The sequence below is a fragment of the Rana temporaria genome, chromosome 10 (genome assembly GCF_905171775.1).
Source record: "Rana temporaria chromosome 10, aRanTem1.1, whole genome shotgun sequence".
Classification (NCBI taxonomy): Eukaryota; Metazoa; Chordata; class Amphibia; order Anura; family Ranidae; genus Rana; species Rana temporaria.
In genome coordinates this window covers 72,316,546-72,339,467 of record NC_053498.1, presented here as the reverse complement: position 1 = coordinate 72,339,467, position 22,922 = coordinate 72,316,546, and the positions used below count along the sequence as shown (strand labels likewise).

Here is a 22,922-nt window from a genome sequence, read left to right as displayed (position 1 = left end):
ATGGATGAGTAATCAAGTGAATAATTCCAAACACCAAGGTGAATCAAAGTAAATGAATTGTGAAAAAAAACACCACCAGAAGCGGAGGCTTACCAGAGGTATTGGACCCAAGTAAGTGTACGCTTAAAGGGTCAATACAAGCTGAATGTAAGTTGGTGAAGACCACATCAACCGGATCTGGATATACGATTGGGAGGATACCCTGAAGACATCACGTAAACCAGGACAGGGGGGAGTAACAGCAACTTGGAGGTGACTCACAAAGGATCAGACCGTATCCAAAGTGCATAAAGGAAAACGAAGGCACATAGGGCCAGATTCTCAAAGGCGTTACGACGGCGCAACACCATTAGCGCCGTCGTAACACCTCATCTGGCCCCGGGTATCTATGCGACTGATTCTCAGAATCAGTTGCGCATAGGTACCCATTAGATCTGACATGCGTAAGGCTGTTACGCTGTCAGATCTTAAAAGTAATTTTTTTCCCGCCGCTAGGTGTCGCATCGTCGCTTTTCCCCGTCGTCTATGCAAATGAGGTAAGTACGGCGATTCCCGAACATACGCGAGGTCGACGCAGCGAATTAACGTCGTTTGCGTAGCGTACCCGACGCGTAAGGTTGCCCCTGCTAATTAGCAGGCGCAACCAATGTTAACGATGGCCGTCGTTCCCGCGTCGAATTCAATAAAAATTACGTCGTTTGCGTAAGACGTCCGTGAATGGCGCTGGACGCCATTTACGTATACATCTAGGCAAATGACGTCGGGGCGACGTCATTTAGCGCAATGCACGTCGGGTAATTTACCCGACGGAGCATGCGCAGTACGCTCGGCGCGGGAGCGCGCCTAATATAAATGGTGCCCGCCCCATTTGAATTGGGCGGGCTTGCGACGAGCAATCTAACGCTACACCGCCGCAAGTTTACAGGTAAGTGTTCTGAGAATCAGGATGTAAACCTGTAGACCTGCGGCGGTGTAACGTAGATCTCATATATTACGCTGCCCAGGAGCAGCGCGAATGTATGAGAATCTGGCCCATAGTGTGATACCGTAACAATGTTGAAATATAATAACGGTTAAAAACACTTACAGTTTTGATGAATAAAAAGGACAGTTTTGGGGTAATCTGGGGTAAAAGATTTTACCACAGATGATGCAAACTATTGCGAAACGCGTCAGTTCTCTGCTGCTGCCATGCGCTACTTTCTATTCCTTTTTATTCATCAAAACTGTAAGTGTTTTTAACCGTTATTATATTTCAACATTGTTACGGTATCACACTATGTGCCTTCATTTTCTTTTATGCACTTTGGATACGGTCTGATCCTTTGTGAGTCACCTCCAAGTTGCTGTTACTCCCCCCTGTCCTGGTTTACGTGATGTCTTCAGGGTATCCTCCCAATCGTATATCCAGATCCGGTTGATGTGATCTTCACCAACTTACATTCAGCTTGTATTGACCCTTTAAGCGTACACTTACTTGGGTCCAATACCTCTGGTAAGCCTCCGCTTCTGGTGGTGTTTTTTTTCACAATTCATTTACTTTGATTCACCTTGGTGTTTGGAATTATTCACTTGATTACTCATCCATCAACAGTTTATTTTCAACGATTTACTGTTATTGATTTTATCATATATGGACTTTTCATCTGACTACACTGTCACTTGGTGTTGATACAGACTATCAGTACTACATCATTATTTTCATTTTAGCGCCACAAAATTGTTTTTGTATATTTTCACTGTTTTCTTGTTTCACTGGATTGTTTGTGGCTGCTTATTATTTTGATAGCGCAGATTTATTTTTGTTTTTGGAGTTTGCATGTTCTCTGTGCACTTGCGTGGGTTTCCTCTGGGTACTCTGTTTCCTCCCACACTCCAAAGACATTCTAGAATGTTAATTTGCTCCTGTCTAAATTGGCCGTTGTATGTTAATGCAGCCCTCAAAAATTCCACTCGCCTGTTCGCAATTTGCGAGTGGAATTTAATGCAGGGCAAGTGAGGAGCGGGGGTGAACCAGGCTGACCGTTTCCTGGCTGAATCGATCAGCCAGGAAACTGTCGGAGGAAACACAGCGGCAGGACCAGACTGCCCTGGCGCCGCTTTGAGCTGAGGTGAGGAGGCTGCAGCGCTCCCCTCCCTCTCCTCCTTTTGTCTTGTTTTATTGCACACACAGCAGGGATGTCCCACTGTGTGTCTTTGAGCTGGCTGTGTCTGTGTTCGGCGCGTGGTGGAAAAAGGTACCACCCCCCATAGCCTGGCTTCTGTGATAGTATCAGTGTTCCGCCTATGAAACTAGCCATCTAGGGGGGTGGGACCTTGTTACACTGCGCCGGGGGGGGGGGGGTGAATGTTTGCCCACTGCTCGCTGAGGAAAGGCTGCTACCTCAGGAAAGGAAAACCATGTAAGACGCTGGAAGGGAAAGTCAGCTGTTCAGCTGACACCAATGCAGTGAAGGGGGAGGAGCTCTCCCCTCTGCAGGAGATCCTATGACACAGCAGCATCCCTGGAGGCATGGAAGTAACGATGAAGAGCAAGGAATCGACTGACAAAGTAAGTGACAAAATAGTCAGTGCAGCTGATCCCAAACTCTGCGGCCTCGTACACACGGCCGAGGAACTCGACGTGCCAAACACATCGAGTTCCTCGGCCAGTTCAGCCCTGAAGCCTCCGAGGAGCTCGGCGGGCCGAGAGCTCCCATAGAACAACGAGGAAATAGAGAACATGTTCTCTATTTCCTCGTCGAGCTCCTCGTCGGCTTCCTCGGCCGAAAGTGTACACACGACCAGTTTCCTCGGCAGAATTCAGCCAGAAACTCGGTCGGAAGCTGAATTCTGCCGAGGAAACTGGTCGTGTGTACGGGGCCTACCTCTTACTGACCCCCCTCACCACCACAGATCTTATCCCTATACCCGGTGCCATCCTCCCACCACCACCACCGATGTCACCACCTCTGCCACTGATCCCACCAACACCACCACCAATGTCACCACCCCCACAAATTAAGGCCACCGATCCCACCACCCCACTACTGATCCCACCATCACCATCGATTCCACCCACCACCACCGATCCCACCACCCCTGCCACTGATCTCACCACCACCGACCCCACCACCCCTGCCACTGATCCAACCACCGATCCCACCCACCACCGCCGTTATCACCACCCCTGCCACTGATCCCACCACCCCTGCCACTGATCCCAACCACCACCACCAATCCCACCACCCCTGCCACTGATCCCACTATCACGACCCCACCACCCCTACCACTGATCCCACCATCACAGACCCCGCCACCCCTGCCACTGATCCCACCGACCCCACCACCCCTGCCACTGATCCCCCCCCACCACCGACCCCACCACCCCTGCCACTGTTCCCACCACCGATCCCACCCACCACCACCGATGTCACCACCCCTGCCATTGATCCCAACCACCACCACTGATCCAACCCACTACCACTGACTGAACCACCCCTGCCACTGATCCCACCACCTATTCCACCCACCACCACCAATGTCCCCACCCCCACCACTAATGCCACCCACCACCACCGATCCCACCACCCCGCCACTGATCCCACCACCGATGTCACCGCCCCTGCCACTGATCCCACCCACCACCACCGATCCCACCCACCACCACCAATCCCACCACCCCTGCCACTGATCCCAACCACCACCACCAATCAGCATATAGAGGAACCAATACCCTCTATTTTCCTCCTGCAACCGTGACTGCAGGAGGAAAATGGAGGGTATTGGTTCCTCTATATGCCACCCACTGCCCCTCCTATCCGGGTGTACAGGGGTGAGACATGGGCCCCCTGAAGCATGGGGCTGGGATGAGTGACAGTGAGCGGTGGTAGCAGTGATGGGGGAATGGGATTGGGGATGGGAAAATGGAGGGGATCAGTTTCTCTGTATACTGCCCCCGACCCTCTTCCTATTCAGGTGTACAGGGGGTAAACATGGGCCCGCTGAAGCATGGGACTGGATCGATCCGGGGGTCAGGGGGCCCTTCATGGTTTCTTGCACCGGGGCCCAGTGTGGCTGCATTTGATGGGTACTGATATGCTTTATGTTAATATTGTTAAAGTTGTTGTTATTTATTTTTGGAACGTAATTCTGCTGAAAACATTTAACTGTGTAATTTCATGAGATAATTTACAAGGGATAGTTTAGGGGCGGCCTTAGGTGTGGGGCAGGGGAGAGGTTGGGTGGGGCAACTGGTGGCGAGTAACTCTTAAGGTCTGGCCTTTATGGAAGAGTGGCAAGAAGAAAGAAGAAAGCCATTGTTGAAGGAAAGCCATAAGAGGTCCCAGTTTTTGAGAAGCCATGTGGGGGTCACAGCAAACATGTGGAAAAACTGCTCTGGTCAGATGAGACCAAAATTTTACTTTTTGGCCTAAAAGAAAAATGCTATGGGTGGTGGAAATTAACACTGCACATCATCCTGAACACGCCATCCCCACCGTGAAACATGGTGGTGGCAGCATCATGTTGTGGGGATGCTGTTCTTCAGCAGGGACAGGGAAGCTGGTCAGAGTTCATGGGAGAATGGATGGAGCCAAATACAGGGTAATCTTGGGATTAACAGAAAACCCTGTTAAAGTCTGCAAAAGACTTGAGACTGGGGCAGAGGTTCACCTTCCAGCAGGACCATGACCCCAAACATACAGCCAGAGCTACAATGGAATGGTTTAGATCAAAGCATAATTCTGTGTTAGAATGGCCCAATCAAAATCCAGACCTAAATCCAAGAGAGAATCTGTGACAAGACTTGAAAATTGCTGTTCACAGACGCTCTCCATCCAATCTGACAGAGCTTGAACTGTTTTGCAAAGAAGAATGGGCAAAAATGTCACTCTCTAGATGTGCAAAGCTGGTAGAGACATCCCCAAAAAGACTTTCAGCTGTAATTGCAGTGAAAGGTGTTTCTACAAAGTATTGATTTTGGCTTTGGCTGAATACAAATGCACGCCACACTTTTCACATATTTATTTGTAAAAAAAATGAAAAGAAAATTATAATTTTTCTCCCACTTCACAATTACGTGCCACTTTGTGTTGGTCTATCACATAAAATCTCAATAAAATACATTTACATTTTTGATTGTAACATGACAAAAAGGGGAAAATTTCAAGGGGTGTGAATACCTTTTCAAGGCACTGTAAATTGTAGTTTCTTGTATTATATAGTTATTGGTAAGTTAAAGTGGTTGTAAACCCTTACTTAGACCCAGTGAAGGGACTATACACAGAGATTAAACAGATCCTCTTACATAAATTGTATCTATCTATTTGCAGTCTTCTCTTCTCTACATCCGTTCAAAGTCCAGAATTTTTAAAGTGGTTCTAAAGGCTCAAGTTTTTTTTTACCTTCAAGCTATTTTTGCATGAAGGTAAAAAAACCTTCTCTGTGCAGCAGCCCCCCCTAAAACTTACCTGAGCCCCATCTCGATCCAGTATGTGAACAAGAGCCTCGGCTTTCGGGGACTGTCCTTCCTAATTGGCTTAAACAGTAGCTCCTGCTGCTGTCAATCACAGCCAGCCAGCCAATGAGGAGAGAGAAAGAGGGGACTGGGCCACTGCTCTGTGTGTGAATGGACACGCAGAGCCATGGCTCGGGAAGGTGCCTATTTGGGTGCCCCCAGAGTAAGCAGCTTGGGAGGAGGAGGGAGGGGCCAAGAGTGTCGTCGAGGGACACGAGAAGAGGATGATTGGGGCTGCTCTGTACAAAACCACTGCACTGAGCAGGTGAGTATGACATGTTTGTTATTTTATTTTATTTTATTTTTTTTAACCACTTAACCCCCGGACCATATTGCTGGTCAAAGACCAGAGTACTTTTTGCGATTTGGCACTGCGTCGCTTAAACTGACAATTGCGCGGTAGTGAGACGTGGCTCCCAAACAAAATTGGCGTCCTTTTTTTCCCACAAATAGAGCTTTCTTTTGGTGGTATTTGATCACCTCTGCGGTTTTTAGTTTTTGCGCTATAAACAAAAATAGAGTGATAATTTTGAAAAAAATGAATATTTTTTACTTTTTGCTGTAATAAATATCTCCCAAAAATAAATAAAAAAACGTTTTTTTTCCTCAGTTTAGGCCGATACGTATTCTTCTACATATTTTTCGTAAAAAAAAAATCGCAATAAGCGTTTATTGATTGGTTTGCGCAAAAGTTATAGCGTTTACAAAATAGGGGGTATTTTTATGGCATTTTTATTAATATTTTTTTTTTTACTAGTAATGGCGGCGATCAGAGATTTTTTTCGGTACTGCGATATTATGGCGGACACTTCGGACACTTTTGACACATTTTTGGGACCATTGGCATTTCTATAGAGATCAGTGCTATAAAAATGCATTGGATTACTACAAAAATGCCACTGGCAGTGAAGGGGTTTACACTAGGGGGCGGGGAAGGGGTTAAGTATGTCCCTTGTGTGTTCTTACTGTGGGGGGGGGGGGGGGTGGCCTCACTAGGGGAAACACTGATCCTCTGTTTATACATTGCATGAACATAGGATCAGCATTTCCCCCCCTGACAGGACCGGGAGCTGTGTGTTTACACACACAGCTCCCGGTCCCCGCTCTGTAACGAGCGATCGCGTGTGCCCGGCGGCGATCGCGCCCGCCGGGCACGCGCATGGGGGTCGGGGGCGAGCGCGTGCCCCTGGTTACCTGCGAGAGAGCCGACGTAGAGCTACGGGCTTTCACACTGGAGCGTTGCAATGGCAGGACGGTAAAAAAAGTCCTGCCAGCCGCATCTTTGAGGAGGAGCGGTGAAAATACCATTCCTATAGCGCCCCTGCCCATTGAAATCAATGGGGCAGCGCGGCCGTTTCGCCTGCAAACCGCCGCTGCAGCAGCGTTTTTCGACTGCTATCGGGGGTTAAAATCTCCCCGTTAGTGGGCGAAAATTGCACCAAAGTAGTGCAAGGCACCATTTCAAAGTCACTGCAACTTTGAGTCACACTGATTTGAATGGGTGCCATTGAAAAAATGAAGTGCGACTTCTCATTCGACTTTTTTGCCCAGCTTGTAGGAGGAGTTTTCATTCTCCCCTGATTGTCCCATGATGCTGCAGGATCCCTGATACTCTGCCTGGACAGTGCTGATTGGCCCTGTGGTGATCACATGCACCCTCCCAATTTTTTTTTTTTTTTAACTCTCTAGCAATACACACAAAACACCAAACTGAGCATGTGCAGAGTGCCTCAAAGGCTCTGCACTCAGGAAATGGATTGGGGACTGTGGAAAAGGGGGAAGATCAGAGAAGACAGGATCAAACAGACTTTTTACACAATGTGGAGGATTAACCCCTTAGGTTCCATGGTGAGTATAACATGCATGCTTCACTATATATACAGACTGATTTTACTGTTGTGGGTTTAGTAACACTTTAATGAGAGTTGAGCTGTAATAAAAGCAGGGCTATATAGATATGCTTACATGAGTACTGAGGGCCAGATTCAAAGGAGATACGACGGAGTATCTCAGATACTCCGTCGCATCTCTCAGAGTATCTATGCGACTGATTCATAGAATCAGTTACGCATAGTTAGCCCTAAGATCCGACAGGTGTAATAGTTTTACACTGTCGGATCTTAGGATGCAGTACCGCGGCCGCCGCTGGGGGGAGTTTGCATCGTAAACCAGCGTCGGGTATGCAAATTAGGAGTTACGGCGATCCACAAAGTTTTTTTTTGCGTTCGCTACGTCGCTGCTAGTCTAGTTTCCTGTCGCAAAGTTAGTCGTCGTTTTGGGTGCCCTAACTTTACACAGCACACGTATGTGCTGTATAAAGTATGGCCGTCGTTCCCGCGTCGAAATTTGAAAATTCACGTCGTTTGCGTAAAATGTCCGGGAATACGGAAGTACGCTACGCAAGTCGCCGTTCGAAAAAATTACGTCACTTCACAAAGCACGGCGGGAATTTCGAAACGGAGCATGCACAGTAGGTCCGGCGCAGGAGCGCGCCTAATTTAAATGGCACACGCCCCTTTAAATTACGCGGGCTTACGCCGGAGGACGCCAGCGTAGGTTTTCATTGCAAGTGCTTTGTGAATCAGGCACTTGCGATGAAAACTTGCGGCGGTGTAACGTATCTACGATACGTTATGCCGCCGCACTTCTACGTGAATCTGGCCCAGAAGTCCCATTCATTACATCAAATATTATAAAAGAGCATTAACCACTGAAACAAAACATTCAATTAGTATTGTTGAAATATTTTTCTTGCTTTGAGAATGTGCGCACATCCTTAATTCATACCTGTAGCTGCAGTTGATGTTTTTTGGCTTTTCTTAACTGCTAGCGGAGAGGAGGGGTGATAGATCAATTTCCTACTGATTACAAAAGTGAGAGAACACATCCCTGGGCTCCCTTTAGACATAAATATTCCAGGGAGGGAGTTGGACTGCATGGTGTAGACTTTAGCTATGCAATCTGCCCATCAGTGGCTTGATTACACTCTCAGACCTCATCCTGGAAAAGTGATCAAGGAACTGTTCAGCACTGCCAAAGTCGGTACCATCCAGTGGCCAGCAGGGAGGAATATGCTCCTCTAAAGGGATGCTGATGATGTGTTCTTTCATGCAGGCTCATCTCTCAGAATCACTTACACTCTCTGCTCTCTGTGCATCTGAATGTGTGACTATAGAGAGAGAGCAGTATCTGAACTGTATACACAAGCATAAATGAAATGGATGCGGATGGGGAACTCTGGAAGGATTTTAGGATATTTACAGGGACTATGTACTAAAGGCAAATAGACTGTGCACTTTGCAAGAGCAGTTGCGCCAGAGCTTAGTAATTGAGCAGAAGCTCTGCTGACTTCCATCATCCAATCATGTGCAAGCAAAAATGCTGTTTATTTTTATACATTTTCCTTGCATGTGATTGGGTATTCTTTGCAAAGTGAAGATTTACCTTATTTACTAAGCTCTGGAGAAATTGCACTTGCAGGGTGCAACTACAAATTTCAAAGTGCACAGACTAGTTGCCTTTAGTACATCAACCCCTAAATGTCCACAGAATTTTAAAACTTCGGTATGGCAACGTTTACATAGTTACATTGGTTCAGCTTGGACCAATAATAGTATGTATGTGCCATACCTGTAGGATCGTCATGGAATCTGGAAATCACTGTAGTACAGGGGTGCCCAATCAGTGGCCCGGGGGCCACATGTGGCCTGCGGTGCTCTCTGATGTGGCCCGCGGCCTCCTGCTCTGGGATGGAATAGAATAGAATACTGTTATTAAAGCTCAGTTTTATTACTAAAATCACAGTATATATATTACCAAGTCGCTTAAATGGCCCTCGCTCTTCTAAAGGATGGGCACCCCTGCTGTAGTAGATACTGCTACTACAGTGACTTCCATTTGCTTCCAGATGCCATGCTGAGCAGCTGCCCTGCTGCCTTGTGAACACAGGAGGTCGCTTGCTCTGCACGGGCACCATTTAGAGAATACTTTGCATTTTGTCCAAGATGGAGAGATGTAGCGATGACATCACAATCTCCACCTCATTCAATCAAAGAACACTTTACATTAATTCTGAAAATGCAAAGTGTACTCTGAAGGGGGCGCCAATGCCGAGCAAGCAACCTCCTCTGTTCAGTAAACAACACAGCAGCTGATCAGTGCAGGACACGGAAATTAGTGGCGCTCACTATAGTAGGGACGCCAACCACAGTGATTTCCAGCTTCCACACGGATCCCACAGGTATGTCACAAGCTGGAGCAATGTACCTATGTAAAATCTGCCATACCTAAACTCAGCTTTTAAGAAACAGGATGAAACATTCGAGAATGAAAATATTTTTTTTTGATGCAGTATTAACCGCTTCAGCCCCGGACTATTCTGGTGGTCAATGACCGGGCCACATTTCGCGTTTCAGCACTGCGTCGCTTTAACTGACAATTGCGTGGCCGTGTGAAGTGGCTCCCAAACAAAATCAACGTCCTTTTTTTCCCACAAATAGAGCTTTCTTTTGGTGGTATTTGCGACAAGAAATTGAGACCTGTCACCCGCCGGTAATTGAGGTTGCAGCTTTGCGGCCTACAAGGCCGCGGCCTCAATTACCGTCCGTCGCGGGCCCGCCGGGAGGTGGGGGCGCACGGAGGCACAGGATCCTGTGTCTCCGTGCGCCCCCACCTCCCCTGCCGCACGATCGCGGCGGGCCCGTGACGGCCGGTAATTGAGGCTGCGGCTTTGCGGCCTTGTGAAGTCCCAAGCTGTCTTCTGTGACCTGGCGCCATCTGGTGGTGGCCAGATATAGCATTACAAGTAAAACAGCAGTTCTAATGTGTAATTTTTCACTGTTTTCACTGCCATCTCCTTCCCTCCAATTAGAACCCCCAAACATTATATATATTTTTTATTCTAACACCCTAGAAAATAAAATGGCGATCGTTGCAATACTTTCTGTCACGCCGTATTTGCGCAGCGGTCTTACAAGCACAAAAAATAAGACAACAGTAAAGTTATCCCAATTTTTTTTTATATTGTGAAAGATAATATTACGCCGAGTAAATTGATACCCAACATGTCACGCTTCAAAATTACGTCCGCTCGTGGAATGCTGACAAACTTTTACCCTTTAAAATCTCCATAGGCGACGTTTAAAAAATTCTACAGGTTGCATGTTTTGAGTTACAGAGGAGGTCTAGGGCTAGAATTATTGCTCTCACTCTAACGATCGCAGTGATACCTCACATGTGTGGTTTCAATACCGTTTACATATGCAGGTGCTACTCACGAATGCGTTCGCTTCTGCGCACAAGCTCGTCGGGACGGGCCGCGTTTTCTGGCTCCTAACTTTTTTATCTGGCTCCTAGATTCCAAGCAAATTTGTCAAACCCTGGCTATAATAAATATCCCCCAAAAATATAGAAAAAAAAACATTTTTTTCAACACTTTAGGCCGATACGTATTCTTCTACATATTTTTGGTAAAAAGAATCGCAACAAGCATTTATTGATTTGCGCAAAAGTTATAGCGACTACAAAATAGGGGACTGTTTTATGGCATTTTTAATAATATATTTTTTAATAGTAATGTCGGTGATCAGCGATTTTTATCGTGACTGCGAAACTATGGCGGACACACGCGGAACGGCCATCAGTGACAGAGTCACTAGGCAGAATAGGGGAATGCCTTGTTTACAAAGGCATTCCCCTGTTCTGCTCTTGCCGACCGCAATCGCGGGACTCCCAGGGACATCGAGTTCCCGGGACCCAGCGGCCGCATTTGCGAGGCACGGGGCAGGTGCGTGCGCGCCCCCGCTGGGCGGCAGATTTAAAGAGCCGTACCTGTACGCCAATCCCCCTGCGTGTGCCATTCTGCCGACATAAATAGTCGTGCGGCGGTCGGCAAGTGGTTAAACACAAATGCAAACATTTATTGAATTGCAGCTTACTAATTCTTGGATGTGGTGGCTACATTTGTTTTTGTTTTTTTTAGGCTTCCTTTCTTTTATTTTTACCTGGTGATCTGGCCAGTAAAACTTTTGTTTTTCAACAGAACAAGCTGTCCTACAAATGTAGCAGTTAGAGGGTTAAGACAAACCGTTTACCACTAACAGGGGTGCTTAAAATGATCAGCTTTTATTTATTTATATAAAACATTTATCCCAAAAGAAAAAAAGGGTTGCTGTAACAGCATAAAGCGGAACTTCACTCTCTCAATCAACATTGACAATTCCTAATCCTTATTCTGCTAGAATTAATAAATAGATAGGAAAGTATATCATATTTTCTTTTTTAAACTTTTTTTTTTTTTTTTTCATTTTTTTAATTACTTTCTGGTTCCCTGCCTAAGTAAATGATGTCATACACACCAGAATCTTCAGGAGGGGAGGAGGTTTTTTCCAGCTAGGCACATTCTCCGTATGCATGCCTGAGGTAAGGGCAGATAGACTCTAGGAAGTAAATGCTACATGAATCATCTGCCCTTATTTAAGATGGCCACGGCCAGAAATGCTAGGGGGGTATTTTTCTAAATTATTTCTCATCACAATAAAGCATGGAGACATGGATGGATGGATGAGCTTGCTATGAATATTACAAATAAATTACATAGTTAGTCAGGTTGAAAAAAAGACACACCTCCTTCTAATTCAACCAAAAAAGATTAAATAAAAATATATATATAAAAAAAAAAAATTAAATAGAATTTTTGGTTTATGGCATTAGATACAATGTGGTTCCACTTAAACCACTTAAGGACCCCCTACTGACGATATACGTCGGCAGAATGGCACGGCTGGGCACGTACATGTACAGTACGTGGCTCTTTAAGCCCAGCCGTGGGGTCGGGCGCATGCACGCGACCCAGTCCGAAGCTCCGTGACCGTGGTCGCGGGACTCGCGGACCCGATCGCCGCTGGAGTCCCGCGATCGGTCCCCGGAGCTGAAGAACGGGGAGAGGTGTGTGTAAACACAGCTTCCCCGTGCTTCACTGTGGCGCTGTCATCGATCGTGTGTTCCCTTTTATAGGGAATCACAATCGATGACATCACACCTACAGCCACACCGCCCTACAGTTGTAAACACACTTCAGGTCACACATAACCCCATCAGCGCCCCCTAGTGGTTAACTCCCAAACTGCAACTGTCATTTTCACAATAAACAATGCATTTTAAATGCATTTTTATCTGTGAAAATGACAATGATCCCAAAAATGTGTCAAAATTGTCCGCCATAATGTCGCAGTCACGAAAAAAAAAAAATCGCTGATCGCCGCCATTAGTAGTAAAAAAAAAAAATAATAATAATAAAAATGCAATAAAACTATCCCCTTTTTTGTAAACGCTATACATTTTGCGCAAACCAATCGATAAACACTTATTGCGATTTTTTTTACCAAAAATAGGTAGAGGAATACGTATCGGCCTAAACTGAGGAAAAAAAATAATGTTTTATATATTTTTGGGGGATATTAATTATAGAAAAAAGTAAAAAACATTGCATTTTTTTCAAAATTGTCGCTCTATTTTTGTTTATAGCGCAAAAAATAAAAACCGCAGAGGTGATCAAATACCACCAAAAGAAAGCTCTTTTTGTGGGAAAAAAGGACGCCAATTTTGTTTGGGAGCCATGTCGCACGACCGCGCAATTGTCAGTTAAAGCAATGCAGTGCCGAATCGCAAAAAGTGGCCAGGTCCTTTAGCTGCCTAAAGGTCCGGGTCTTAAGTGGTTAAAAAGTGTTAGCTGGAATTTAGTTTAAATTTGTTTGTATATCTAAGTCTGCTTGTCAGTGTATCTAAAATCGGCCAAAGATTGATCGAGAATTCTGCATGAACCAGCCAAATGTCAATTCATGTATGGGCAAGCTGGTTGTACTGAAATCGCTCCATCAATCAGCCTGCCCAGCCTGTCAGTTTTTTTTTCATGTGATCACTGCCGGTGGCTATAGCCGCAAGCAGTGATCATTGTATTCTGATGGCTGGGAAATCTCCTGCTCTCAGAAAACAATATCTCCGCTAGAGGGCTTCCCTCCATCGACACTGAGGGGTTGATTTACTAAAGGCAAATAGACTGTGTACTCTGCAAGTGCAGTTGCTCCAGAGCTTAGTAAATTAGGTAAATCTTCACTTTTCAAAGAATACCAGATCATGTGCAAGAAAAAAAAAAAAAAATGCATTTTTGCTTGCACATGATTGGATGATGGAAGTCAGCTGAGATTTTGCTCATTTAAGTGGTAGTAAACTATCACTTGTATCTTCAGGTAAGCCTATAATAAGGCTTACCTGTAGGTACTTTAACCACTTAACGCCCGCCGCACGCCTATTTACGTCCACAGAATGACACATACAGGCAGATGGGCGTATATATACGTCCCTGCCTTCTAGCGGGTGGGGGGTCCGATCGGGACCCCCCGCTGCGTGCGGCGGGCGGATTCCCACGGGGAGCGATCCGGGACGACGGCGCGGCTATTCGTTTATAGCCGCCCCGTCGCGATCGCTCCCCGGAGCTGAAGGACGGGGAGAGCCGTATGTAAACACGGCTTCCCCATGCTTCACTGTGGCGGCTGCATCGATCGAGTGATCCCTTTTATAGGGAGACTCGATCGATGACGTCAGTCCTACAGCCACACCCCCCTACAGTTGTAAACACACACTAGGTGAACCCTAACTCCTACAGCACCCCCCTGTGGTTAACTCCCAAACTGCAACTGTCATTTTCACAATAAACAATGCAATTTAAATGCATTTTTTGCTGTGAAAATGCCAATGGTCCCAAAAATGTGTCAAAATTGTCCGAAGTGTCCGCCATAATGTCACAGTCACGAAAAAAATCGCTGATCGCCGCCAATAGTAGTAAAAAAAAAATAATTAATAAAAATGCAAAAAAAATATCCCCTATTTTGTAAACGCTATAAATTTTGCGCAAACCAAGCGATAGACCCTTATTGCGAATTTTTTTTACCAAAAATATGTAGAAGAATACGTATCGGCCTAAACTGAGGAAATTTTTTTTTTTTTATATATATGTTTTTGGGGGATATTTATTATAGCAAAAAGTAAAAAATATTGCATTTTTTTCAAAATTGACGCTCTATTTTTGTTTATAGCGCAAAAAATAAAAACCGCAGAGGTGATCAAATACCACCAAAAGAAAGCTCTATTTGTGGGAAAAAAAAGGACGCCAATTTTGTTTGGGAGCCACGTCGCACGACCGCACAAAAACCTGGCCTGGGCATTTAGCAACAAAATGGTCCGGGGCTTAAGTGGTTAAATATCTCCTAAACCTTCACCTTCAGAGTGCATGCAGCCAATGACATCATCAGCTTACAGTGGCAGACCTTCAGAGGCCGTACCGTAAACGGCGGCTCCCGTGCGCATGTGTGAGAGTGATGCGATTGCGCACCCGGCCACTCATGTATCCAGAGGCCGCAAACCCGGAAGGAAAACCGGGGAAAGATGTCAGACCTCTCATCGGTGACATCATGGCACTGGAGGGCTTTGTTCTAAGGTATGTTTCTCATAATGTGCTAGTATGTTATGCATACTAGCACATTATGACATTGCCTTGCAGCGATTTTTTTTTAAACCACATCCAGTTTTCAAAGTACGCCGTCTATTTGCCTCCAGTAAATCAACCCCTAAATGTATTGATGGGGGAATCTAGCAATTTTCTTTCTGTGGTTGAATGAGAGAAACTTGGTAATGTATGGCCTGTCTATTACATAACCCCCCCCCCTCCCACCCCCACCACCAAACCAACAAGCTGTTCATGCAAAGAGTAGTCTCAGGAGATGTAATACCAGCCAGATCACCAGATAAAAACGGAGGGGGGGGGAATCCTACAAAAAGAAAACAAATGCAGCCACCACATCTAATGATTGATAAGCTGCAATGTATTTTATATTTGGGTTTAATACAACTTTAATGGGTGCAGAGCATGCAGGAAAAAATCAAGCTTCTAATTATTAGTGATTTCTGTATATAGCTCAACACCAGAAAGTAGATTTTGGGATATTACAAGAGGGGCATGCAGTAGATGGAGCATGGTCGGGGGATGCAGGTGGGATCCCCATGACAAAGGACAGAAGTGGCCTGTTGCTGACTCAGCCTGCAGATACCAGTGCTGAGTCATGGACAGAGAATCCAATCTTGTGTTTTGTAGTAGTATATCCCTCATATGATCCCATGCATAGTCCTGTATCCTTATAGTTCTCACCACACCCTGGCTCGCTCTTATCCCTGCAGTACCTCTGCAGTGTTTTTGGCTGGCATTAAGTTTGCCTTGTGTATGGAAGGCGGTGGAGGTGGTGGTGGTGGGGGTTACTATTGTTACGCTTCTCTAAATATAGATTCCCAAAGTGCAGCTAATCACAGGAGAGATAAGGCTAGAAGCGCACCCCTCATAGGAGAAATCCACTGAAACTGCAGAAGCATGCAACTTTCCTACCGTCTCCTCCGTCCACAGCAGATGGGGAATTGTTGCTAAGCAGTAGAGAAAGCTCATTTATCAGCTCACTCACCCAGGATGACGATGAAAAGCCATGAATGCCGGTGACACCGCGGACCGCGGATATCAGAGGAGACGTCTCCGAGCCAAGGGGGTCCCAGCTGCATTTTCTGAAGGAGAGACATAGAGAGCACTGATTGCCATGGAAGCTTTGTCCATAGGTGACCGCAATACAAGCTTTCTTCATAGATGACCACAATAGAAGCCTTCTTCATAGGTGACCCCCAACAGAAGCTTTCCTTATAGGTGACCACAATAGAAGCTTTTTTCGTAGGGGACTACAATAGAAGCCTTCTTCATAGGTGACCCCCAACAGAAGCTTTCCTTATAGGTGACCACAATAGAAGCTTTTTTCGTAGGGGACTACAATAGAAGCCTTCTTCATAGGTGACCCCAACAGAAGCCTTCTTCATAGGTGACCACAATAGAAGCCTCCTTCATAGGTGACCCCAACAGAAGATTTCCTTATAGGTGACCACAATGGAAGCCTTTTTGGTAGGTGACCCCAACAGAAGCCTTCTTCATAGATGACCACAATAGAAGCCTTCTTCATAGGTGACCCCAACATAAACTCTCTTCATAGGCGACCACAATAGAAACCCTTTTCATAGGTGACCCCAACAGAAGCTTTACTTATAGGTGACCCCAATAGAAGCATTCATCGTAGTTGACCCCAACAGAAGCTTTACTTATAGTTGACCACAATAGATGCGTTTTTCGTAGGTGACCACAACAGAAACTCTCTCCATAGGTGACCAGAATAGAAGCCTTCTCCATAAGTGACCACAATAGAAGCCTTCTCCATAGGTGACCACAATAGAAGCCTTCTCCATAGGTGACCACAATAGAAGCCTTCTCCATAGGTGACCCCAACAAAAGCTTTCCTTATAGGTGACCACAATAGAAGCCTTCTTCATAGGTGACCACAATTGAAGCCTTCTCCATGGGTGACCACAACAGAAGCCTTCTCCATAGGTGACCACAATAGAAGCCTTCTCCATAGGTGACCCCAACAAATGCCTTCTCCATAGGTGACCCCAACAAATGCTTTCCTTATAGGTGACCACAATAGAAGCCTTCCCCATAGGTGACCACAACAGAAGCCTTCTCCATAGGTGACCACAATAGAAGCCTTCTCCATAGGTGACCACAATAGAAGCCTTATCCATAGGTGACCACAATAGAAGATTTCTCCATAAGTGACCACAATAGAAGCCTTCTTAATAGGTGACCACAATAGAAGCCTTCTCCATAGGTGACCACAATAGAAGCCTTCTTCATAGGTGACCACAATTGAAGCCTTCTCCATAGGTGACCCCAACAAAAGCTTTCCTTATAGGTGACCACAATAGAAGCCTTCTTCATAGGTGACCACAATTGAAGCCTTCTCCATAGGTGACCACAATAGAGGATTTCTCCATAAGTGACCACAATATAAGTCTTCTTAATAGGTGACCACAATAGAAGCCTTCTACATAGGTGACCCCAACAAAAGCTTTCATTATAGGTGACCACAATAGAAGCCTTCTCCATAGGTGACCACCATAGAAGCCTTCTCCATAGGTGACCCCAACAAAAGCTTTCCTTATAGGTGACCCCAACAAAAGCCTTTTCCATAGGTGACCCCAACAAACGCTTTCCTTATAGGTGACCACAATAGAAGCCTTCTCCATAGGTGACCACAATAGAAGCCTTCTCCATAGGTGACCACAATACAAGCCTTCTCCATAGGTGACCACAATACAAGCTTTCCTTATAGGTGACCACAATAGAAGCCTTCTCCATAGGTGACCACAATAGAAGCCTTCTTCATAGGTGACCACAATAGAAGCCTTCTTCATAGGTGACCACAATAGAAGCCTTCTCCATAGGTGACCCCCCTAGACACTTTCAATGAGTGTCTGTGAGCCTGCCCTGAGGTGACCCCCCATGTTTCTTCTCCCTACCTGTGTCCCCAGTCACTCAGCAGCCTGTGTGCTGTGTTGTTGTCCCCTCAGTAGTCTCCTCTTACCTCTCCCCTCTGGTCTCCTTCCTTCCCATGTGCACACAGTCACACACACACACTTCTGCTGACTTCTCAGCACTGCAGTTCCAATGTGGGCGGGGCCAGCGGCAGATCCCGCCCCGTGGCAGCTGTCTGCAGATTGCCGGTGTGATGAGTGCAGGGAGCTCCCTCCATCAGTACACAGCAGCGCAGGGTGACAGCATGCATGCCGCACTTCTACTACAATGACACATGTGCGATCCTCAGCCCCGGCCGCACGGCCCCGCCTGTCATCATATTCATCATCATATATACTCAGCATGGGAGGAGGGATGGAATCGCATTGTCAGGATGGAGGGGGTTAAATGCTTGGTGTGAGATCGGCGATGTGTGTGTATGGAGAGAAGTTTGTGACAGTAGAGGTGGAGGGCAGAGAGAGGAGGGGGGGGGGGTAGAAGGAAAGATAAGGGGGGGGGGGGAGTCCTGGAGTCAGATGGGGAAAGTGACACTACAAAGGTTACATGAAGGAATTCATATAGAGAGATGACAGCAGGGAGACTTTACATCGGGATCACTGTACTAGAGGACTGCAGAGAGGACAGGATCCCTCCAGAGGGAGATCCTGGGGAGGACAGATCCACAGGACATTGGATGAAATGCAGCAGAGGAGAGATGAAGGATCACACCAGTGAGTACACAAGAGCTATACTGCACATAGGAAACTTTCAATTGGAGGCAGCACAGGAGAGATGAAGGATCATGCCCCTGCAGCAGGGATAGCCTGGGGAGGACAGATCCAAAGAACTATGGGTGAAAGGCAGCACAGGAGAGATGAAGGATCCTACCAGTGCAGCAGGACTAGCCTGTGGAGGACAGATCCAAAGAACTATGGGTGAAAGGCAGCACAGGAGAGATGAAGGATCATGCCCCTGCATCAGGACTAGCCTGTGGAGGACAGATCCAAAGAACTATGGGTGAAAGGCAGCACAGAAGGGATGAAGGATCACACTCCTGCATCAGGACTAGCCTGGAAAAAATACCCAGGTAACTTTAAATTAGAGGCAGCACAGGAGAGTTGAAGGATCCTACCAGTGCAGCAGGACTAGCCTGTGGAGGACAGATCTAAAGAACTATGGGTGAAAGGCAGCACAGAAGGGATGAAGGATCACACTCCTGCATCAGGACTAGCCTGGGGAGGACAGATCCAAAGAACTATGGGTGAAAGGCAGCACAGGAGAGATGAAGGATCGTGCCCCTGCAGCAGGACTAGCCTGTGGAGGACAGATCCAAAGAACTATGGGTGAAAGGCAGCACAGGAGGGATGAAGGATCCTACTAGTGCAGCAGGGATAGCCTGTGGAGGACAGAGCTAAAGAACTATGGGTGAAAGGCAGCGCAGGAGGGATGAAGGATCCTACCAGTGCAGCAGGACTAGCCTGGGGAGGACAGATCCAAAGAACTATGGGTGAAAGGCAGCACAGGAGAGATGAAGGATCCTACCAGTGCAGCAGGACTAGCCTGGAAAAAAATATCCAGGTAACTTTAAATTAGAGGCAGCATAGGAGAGATGAAGGATCCTACCAGTGCAGCAGGGATAGCCTGTGGAGGACAGATCCAAAGAACTATGGGTAAAAGGCAGTACAGGAGAGTTGACGGATCCTACCAGTGCAGCAGGACTAGCCTGGAAAAAATTATCCAGAGAACTTTAAATGAGAGGCAGCACAGGAAAGATGAAGGATCCTACCAGTGCAGCAGGGCTAGCCTGGGAAAAAAACAAATCCAGAGAACTTTGGATAAAAGGCAGCACTGGAGCGATGAAGGATCGCAGTATAGCAGGGCTAGCCTGAAAAAAAAACAGATCCAAAGAACTTTAGAGGCAGCACATGAGATGTAAATGATTCTATCAGTACAGTAGGACTAATCTAGGGAGGAGAGATCCAGGGGATTTTGGGTGAATGACACCACAAGAGACATGAAGGATTACAGCAGTAAATACAGCAGGACTAGACTAAGACAAGATGTAAATGATCCCACCAGTACAGCAGGGCTAGCCTGGGGAGAACAGATCTGAGAAACTTTTAGTTAGATGTAGTACAGGAGATATGAATGAGTCCCGCAGTTTGCAGCAGGGCTAGCTATGGGTGTACAGAACCTGCTAACTTTAAAAGCAGCACGGGGGAGATGAAGGATCTCACCAGCACAGGAGGGCTATCCTGGGGTGGACATACCCAGGGAACTTTGTATTAATGGCACACAAGAGATGTGAAGGATCCCACCAGTACAGCAGGGTAAAGCCCCGTACACACCATCAGAAAATCGTACACAAAATAACTGCTTTCAAAGCAATCGTACGCTAATCTGATCTGATCGTTAGTACACAGCTTTCAAATTATCAGAAGGGACAAACGCAAAACTTTTCTCATATGATACCAGATCATGCGATTTTCTTTTAATCAGTGCAGTTCAGTTTTTGTCCAAAAATACAATACCAATACATTACATCACTTCCAATTTTTTATTCTGTCATACAAGAATTTTCATACTTTAGTAACCTATTCATTTTCGATGTGGAGACTAGCATGCAAAATAAAAAGGACGATCATTCATTCCATAATCTCATTGTGTGTACTAGGCTTTAGCCTGGGTAAAAAAAAAGAGGGGATGCGAAGATCTTACCAGTATAAAGCAGAGAATTAAAGGTAACATAGTAAATTCTAAGGATCCTACCACAAGCCTGGGCTAGCCTGGGATAACAACAGATAGGCCTCGTACACACAACCGAGGAACTCGTCGTAAATGAAACATCGTTTTCCTCGACGAGTTCCTTGTTAGGCTTGTCGAGAAACTTGACAAGCTTTCTTTGCGTACACACTGTCAAGACAAAATCTCGTCGTTCTCAAACGCGGTGACGTAAAACACGTACGACTGCACTATAAAGGGGAAGTTTGATTCCACTGGCTCCACCCTTCTGAGCATGTGCGGGTTTCTAAGCATACACACGAACGCGTTTCTCGTCGAAAACCAGCCCGACGAGGAAATTGAGACTCTTGACGAGGAAAAAGAGAACTTGTTCTCTTTTTTTCTCATCGAGTTCCACGACAGTTTTCTTGATGAAAAACATACACACGACCGTTTTTCTCGGCAAAAAAGCTCTGCCACCAAGTTTCTTGATGGATTCTGTCGAGGAAAAACGGTCGTGTGTACGAGGCCATATAGGGAACTTTGGGTGAAAGGCAGAACAGAAGAGATGAAAGTTGCCACCAAGCTAGCCCTGGTTGAGCAGACCCAGGGAACATTAAAGCGGGAGTTCACCCATTTGTGTTTTTTTTCCTCTTTTCCCCATAGCTGGATGCTCGTTTTGTCTAGGGGAATCGGCTATTTGTTTTAAAATATGAGCAGTACTTACCCGTTTTCGAGATGCATCCTCTCCGTCGCTTCCGGGTATGGGTCTTCGGGAGCGGGCGTTCCTTCTTGATTGACAGTCTTCCGAGAGGCTTCCGACGGTCGCATCCATCGCGTCACTAGTAGCCGAAAGAAGCCGAACGTCGGTGCGGCTCTATACTGCGCCTGCGCACCTACGTTCGGCTTCTTTCGGCTACTAGTGACGCGATGGATGCGACCGTCGGAAGCCTCTCGGAAGACTGTCAATCAAGAAGGAACGCCCGCTCCCGAAGACCCATACCCGGAAGCGACGGAGAGGATGCATCTCGTAAACGGTAAGTACGGATCATATTTTAAAACAACTAGCCGATTCCCCTAGACAAAACAAGCATTAATCTAAGGGGAAAATGTGTTCTCCATGGGTGAACCTCCGCTTTAAGGACAGTAGAGGAGATGCAGTACAGCTAGGTTGCGGAGGACAGACCCAGAAAAGCTTTCTACGTAGATGACCACAATAAAAGCTTTTTTCATAGGTGACCACAATTAAAGCCTGCTTCCTAGGTGACCCCAATAGAAGCCTTCTTCATAGGTGACCACAATAGAAGCCTTTTTCACAGGTGACCACAATAGAAGCCTTCTTCATAGGTGGCCACAATAGAAGCCTTCTCCATAGTTGGCCACAATAGAAGCCTTCTGCGTAGGTGACCACAATAGAAGCCTTCTTCATAGGTGACCCCAATAGAAGCCTTCTTCATAGGTGACCACAATAGAAGCCTTTTTCATAGGTGACCACAATAGAAGCCTTCTTCATAGGTGACCACAATAGAAGCCTTCTTCATAAGTGACCACAATAAAAGCCCTTTTCATAGCTGACCACAATAAAAGCCTTCTTCATAGATGACCACAATAGAAGCTTTCTTTTTAGGTGACCACAATAGAAGCCTTCTTCATAGGTGACCCCCAACAGAAACTCTCTTCATAGGTGACCACAATAGAAACACTCTTCATAGGTGACCCCAACATAAGCTTTCTTCATAGGTGACCCCAATAGAAGCCTTCTTCGTAGGTGACCCCAACAGGAAATTTCTTTATAGATGACCCCAATAGAAGCCTTCTTCATAGGTAACCCCCAACAGCAGCTTTCTTTATAGGTGACCCCAACATAAGCTTTCCTTATAAGTGACCCCAATAGAAGCCTTCTTTATAGGTGACCCCTACAAAAGCTTTCTTTATAGTTGACCACAATAGAAGCTAGCTATTGCTAAGCTAGCTACAGTATAGCTAAGTTGCAGAGGACAGACCCAGAAATTTAATTACAAGCAGCAAAAGAGATATGAAGTATTCTACCAGAACAGCAGGACTAGTCTGGAAAATAACCGATCCAGAGAACTTTAGATGAAAGGCAGCCTTGGAGAGGTGAAAGATCCCTCCAGTACTGCAGGGCTATCCTGGGATGGACAGAGCTAAGAGATTTGGGGCCATAAGGGCAGTTCGGGATGTGTAAAGGATCCTACTAGTACAGCAAGGCAATTAAAGGGTGAACAGACCCATGACATTTTCAATGAAAGG

General features: G+C 46.2%; 1 protein-coding gene across 3 annotated transcripts in view; it reads right to left on the bottom strand.

Annotated features, from left to right (window-relative positions):
• SCN4B (sodium voltage-gated channel beta subunit 4) overlaps positions 1–18,111 on the bottom strand; it is a 107,788-nt gene extending 89,677 nt beyond the window's left edge. For 2 of the 3 annotated variants that reach the window (XM_040325454.1, XM_040325456.1), the window contains exons 1-2: positions 18,001–18,111; positions 16,003–16,099 (exon numbers count right to left, since the gene is read on the bottom strand). In XM_040325454.1, the coding sequence (XP_040181388.1) occupies positions 16,003–16,096 (94 nt within the window). In that variant the 5' untranslated portion in view covers positions 16,097–16,099; positions 18,001–18,111. Of the gene's footprint in view, positions 1–16,002; positions 16,100–17,935 lie in introns of all 3 variants that reach the window. The other variant, XM_040325455.1, reaches the window with a different exon arrangement.
• Positions 18,112–22,922: the final 4,811 nt, after the last annotated feature.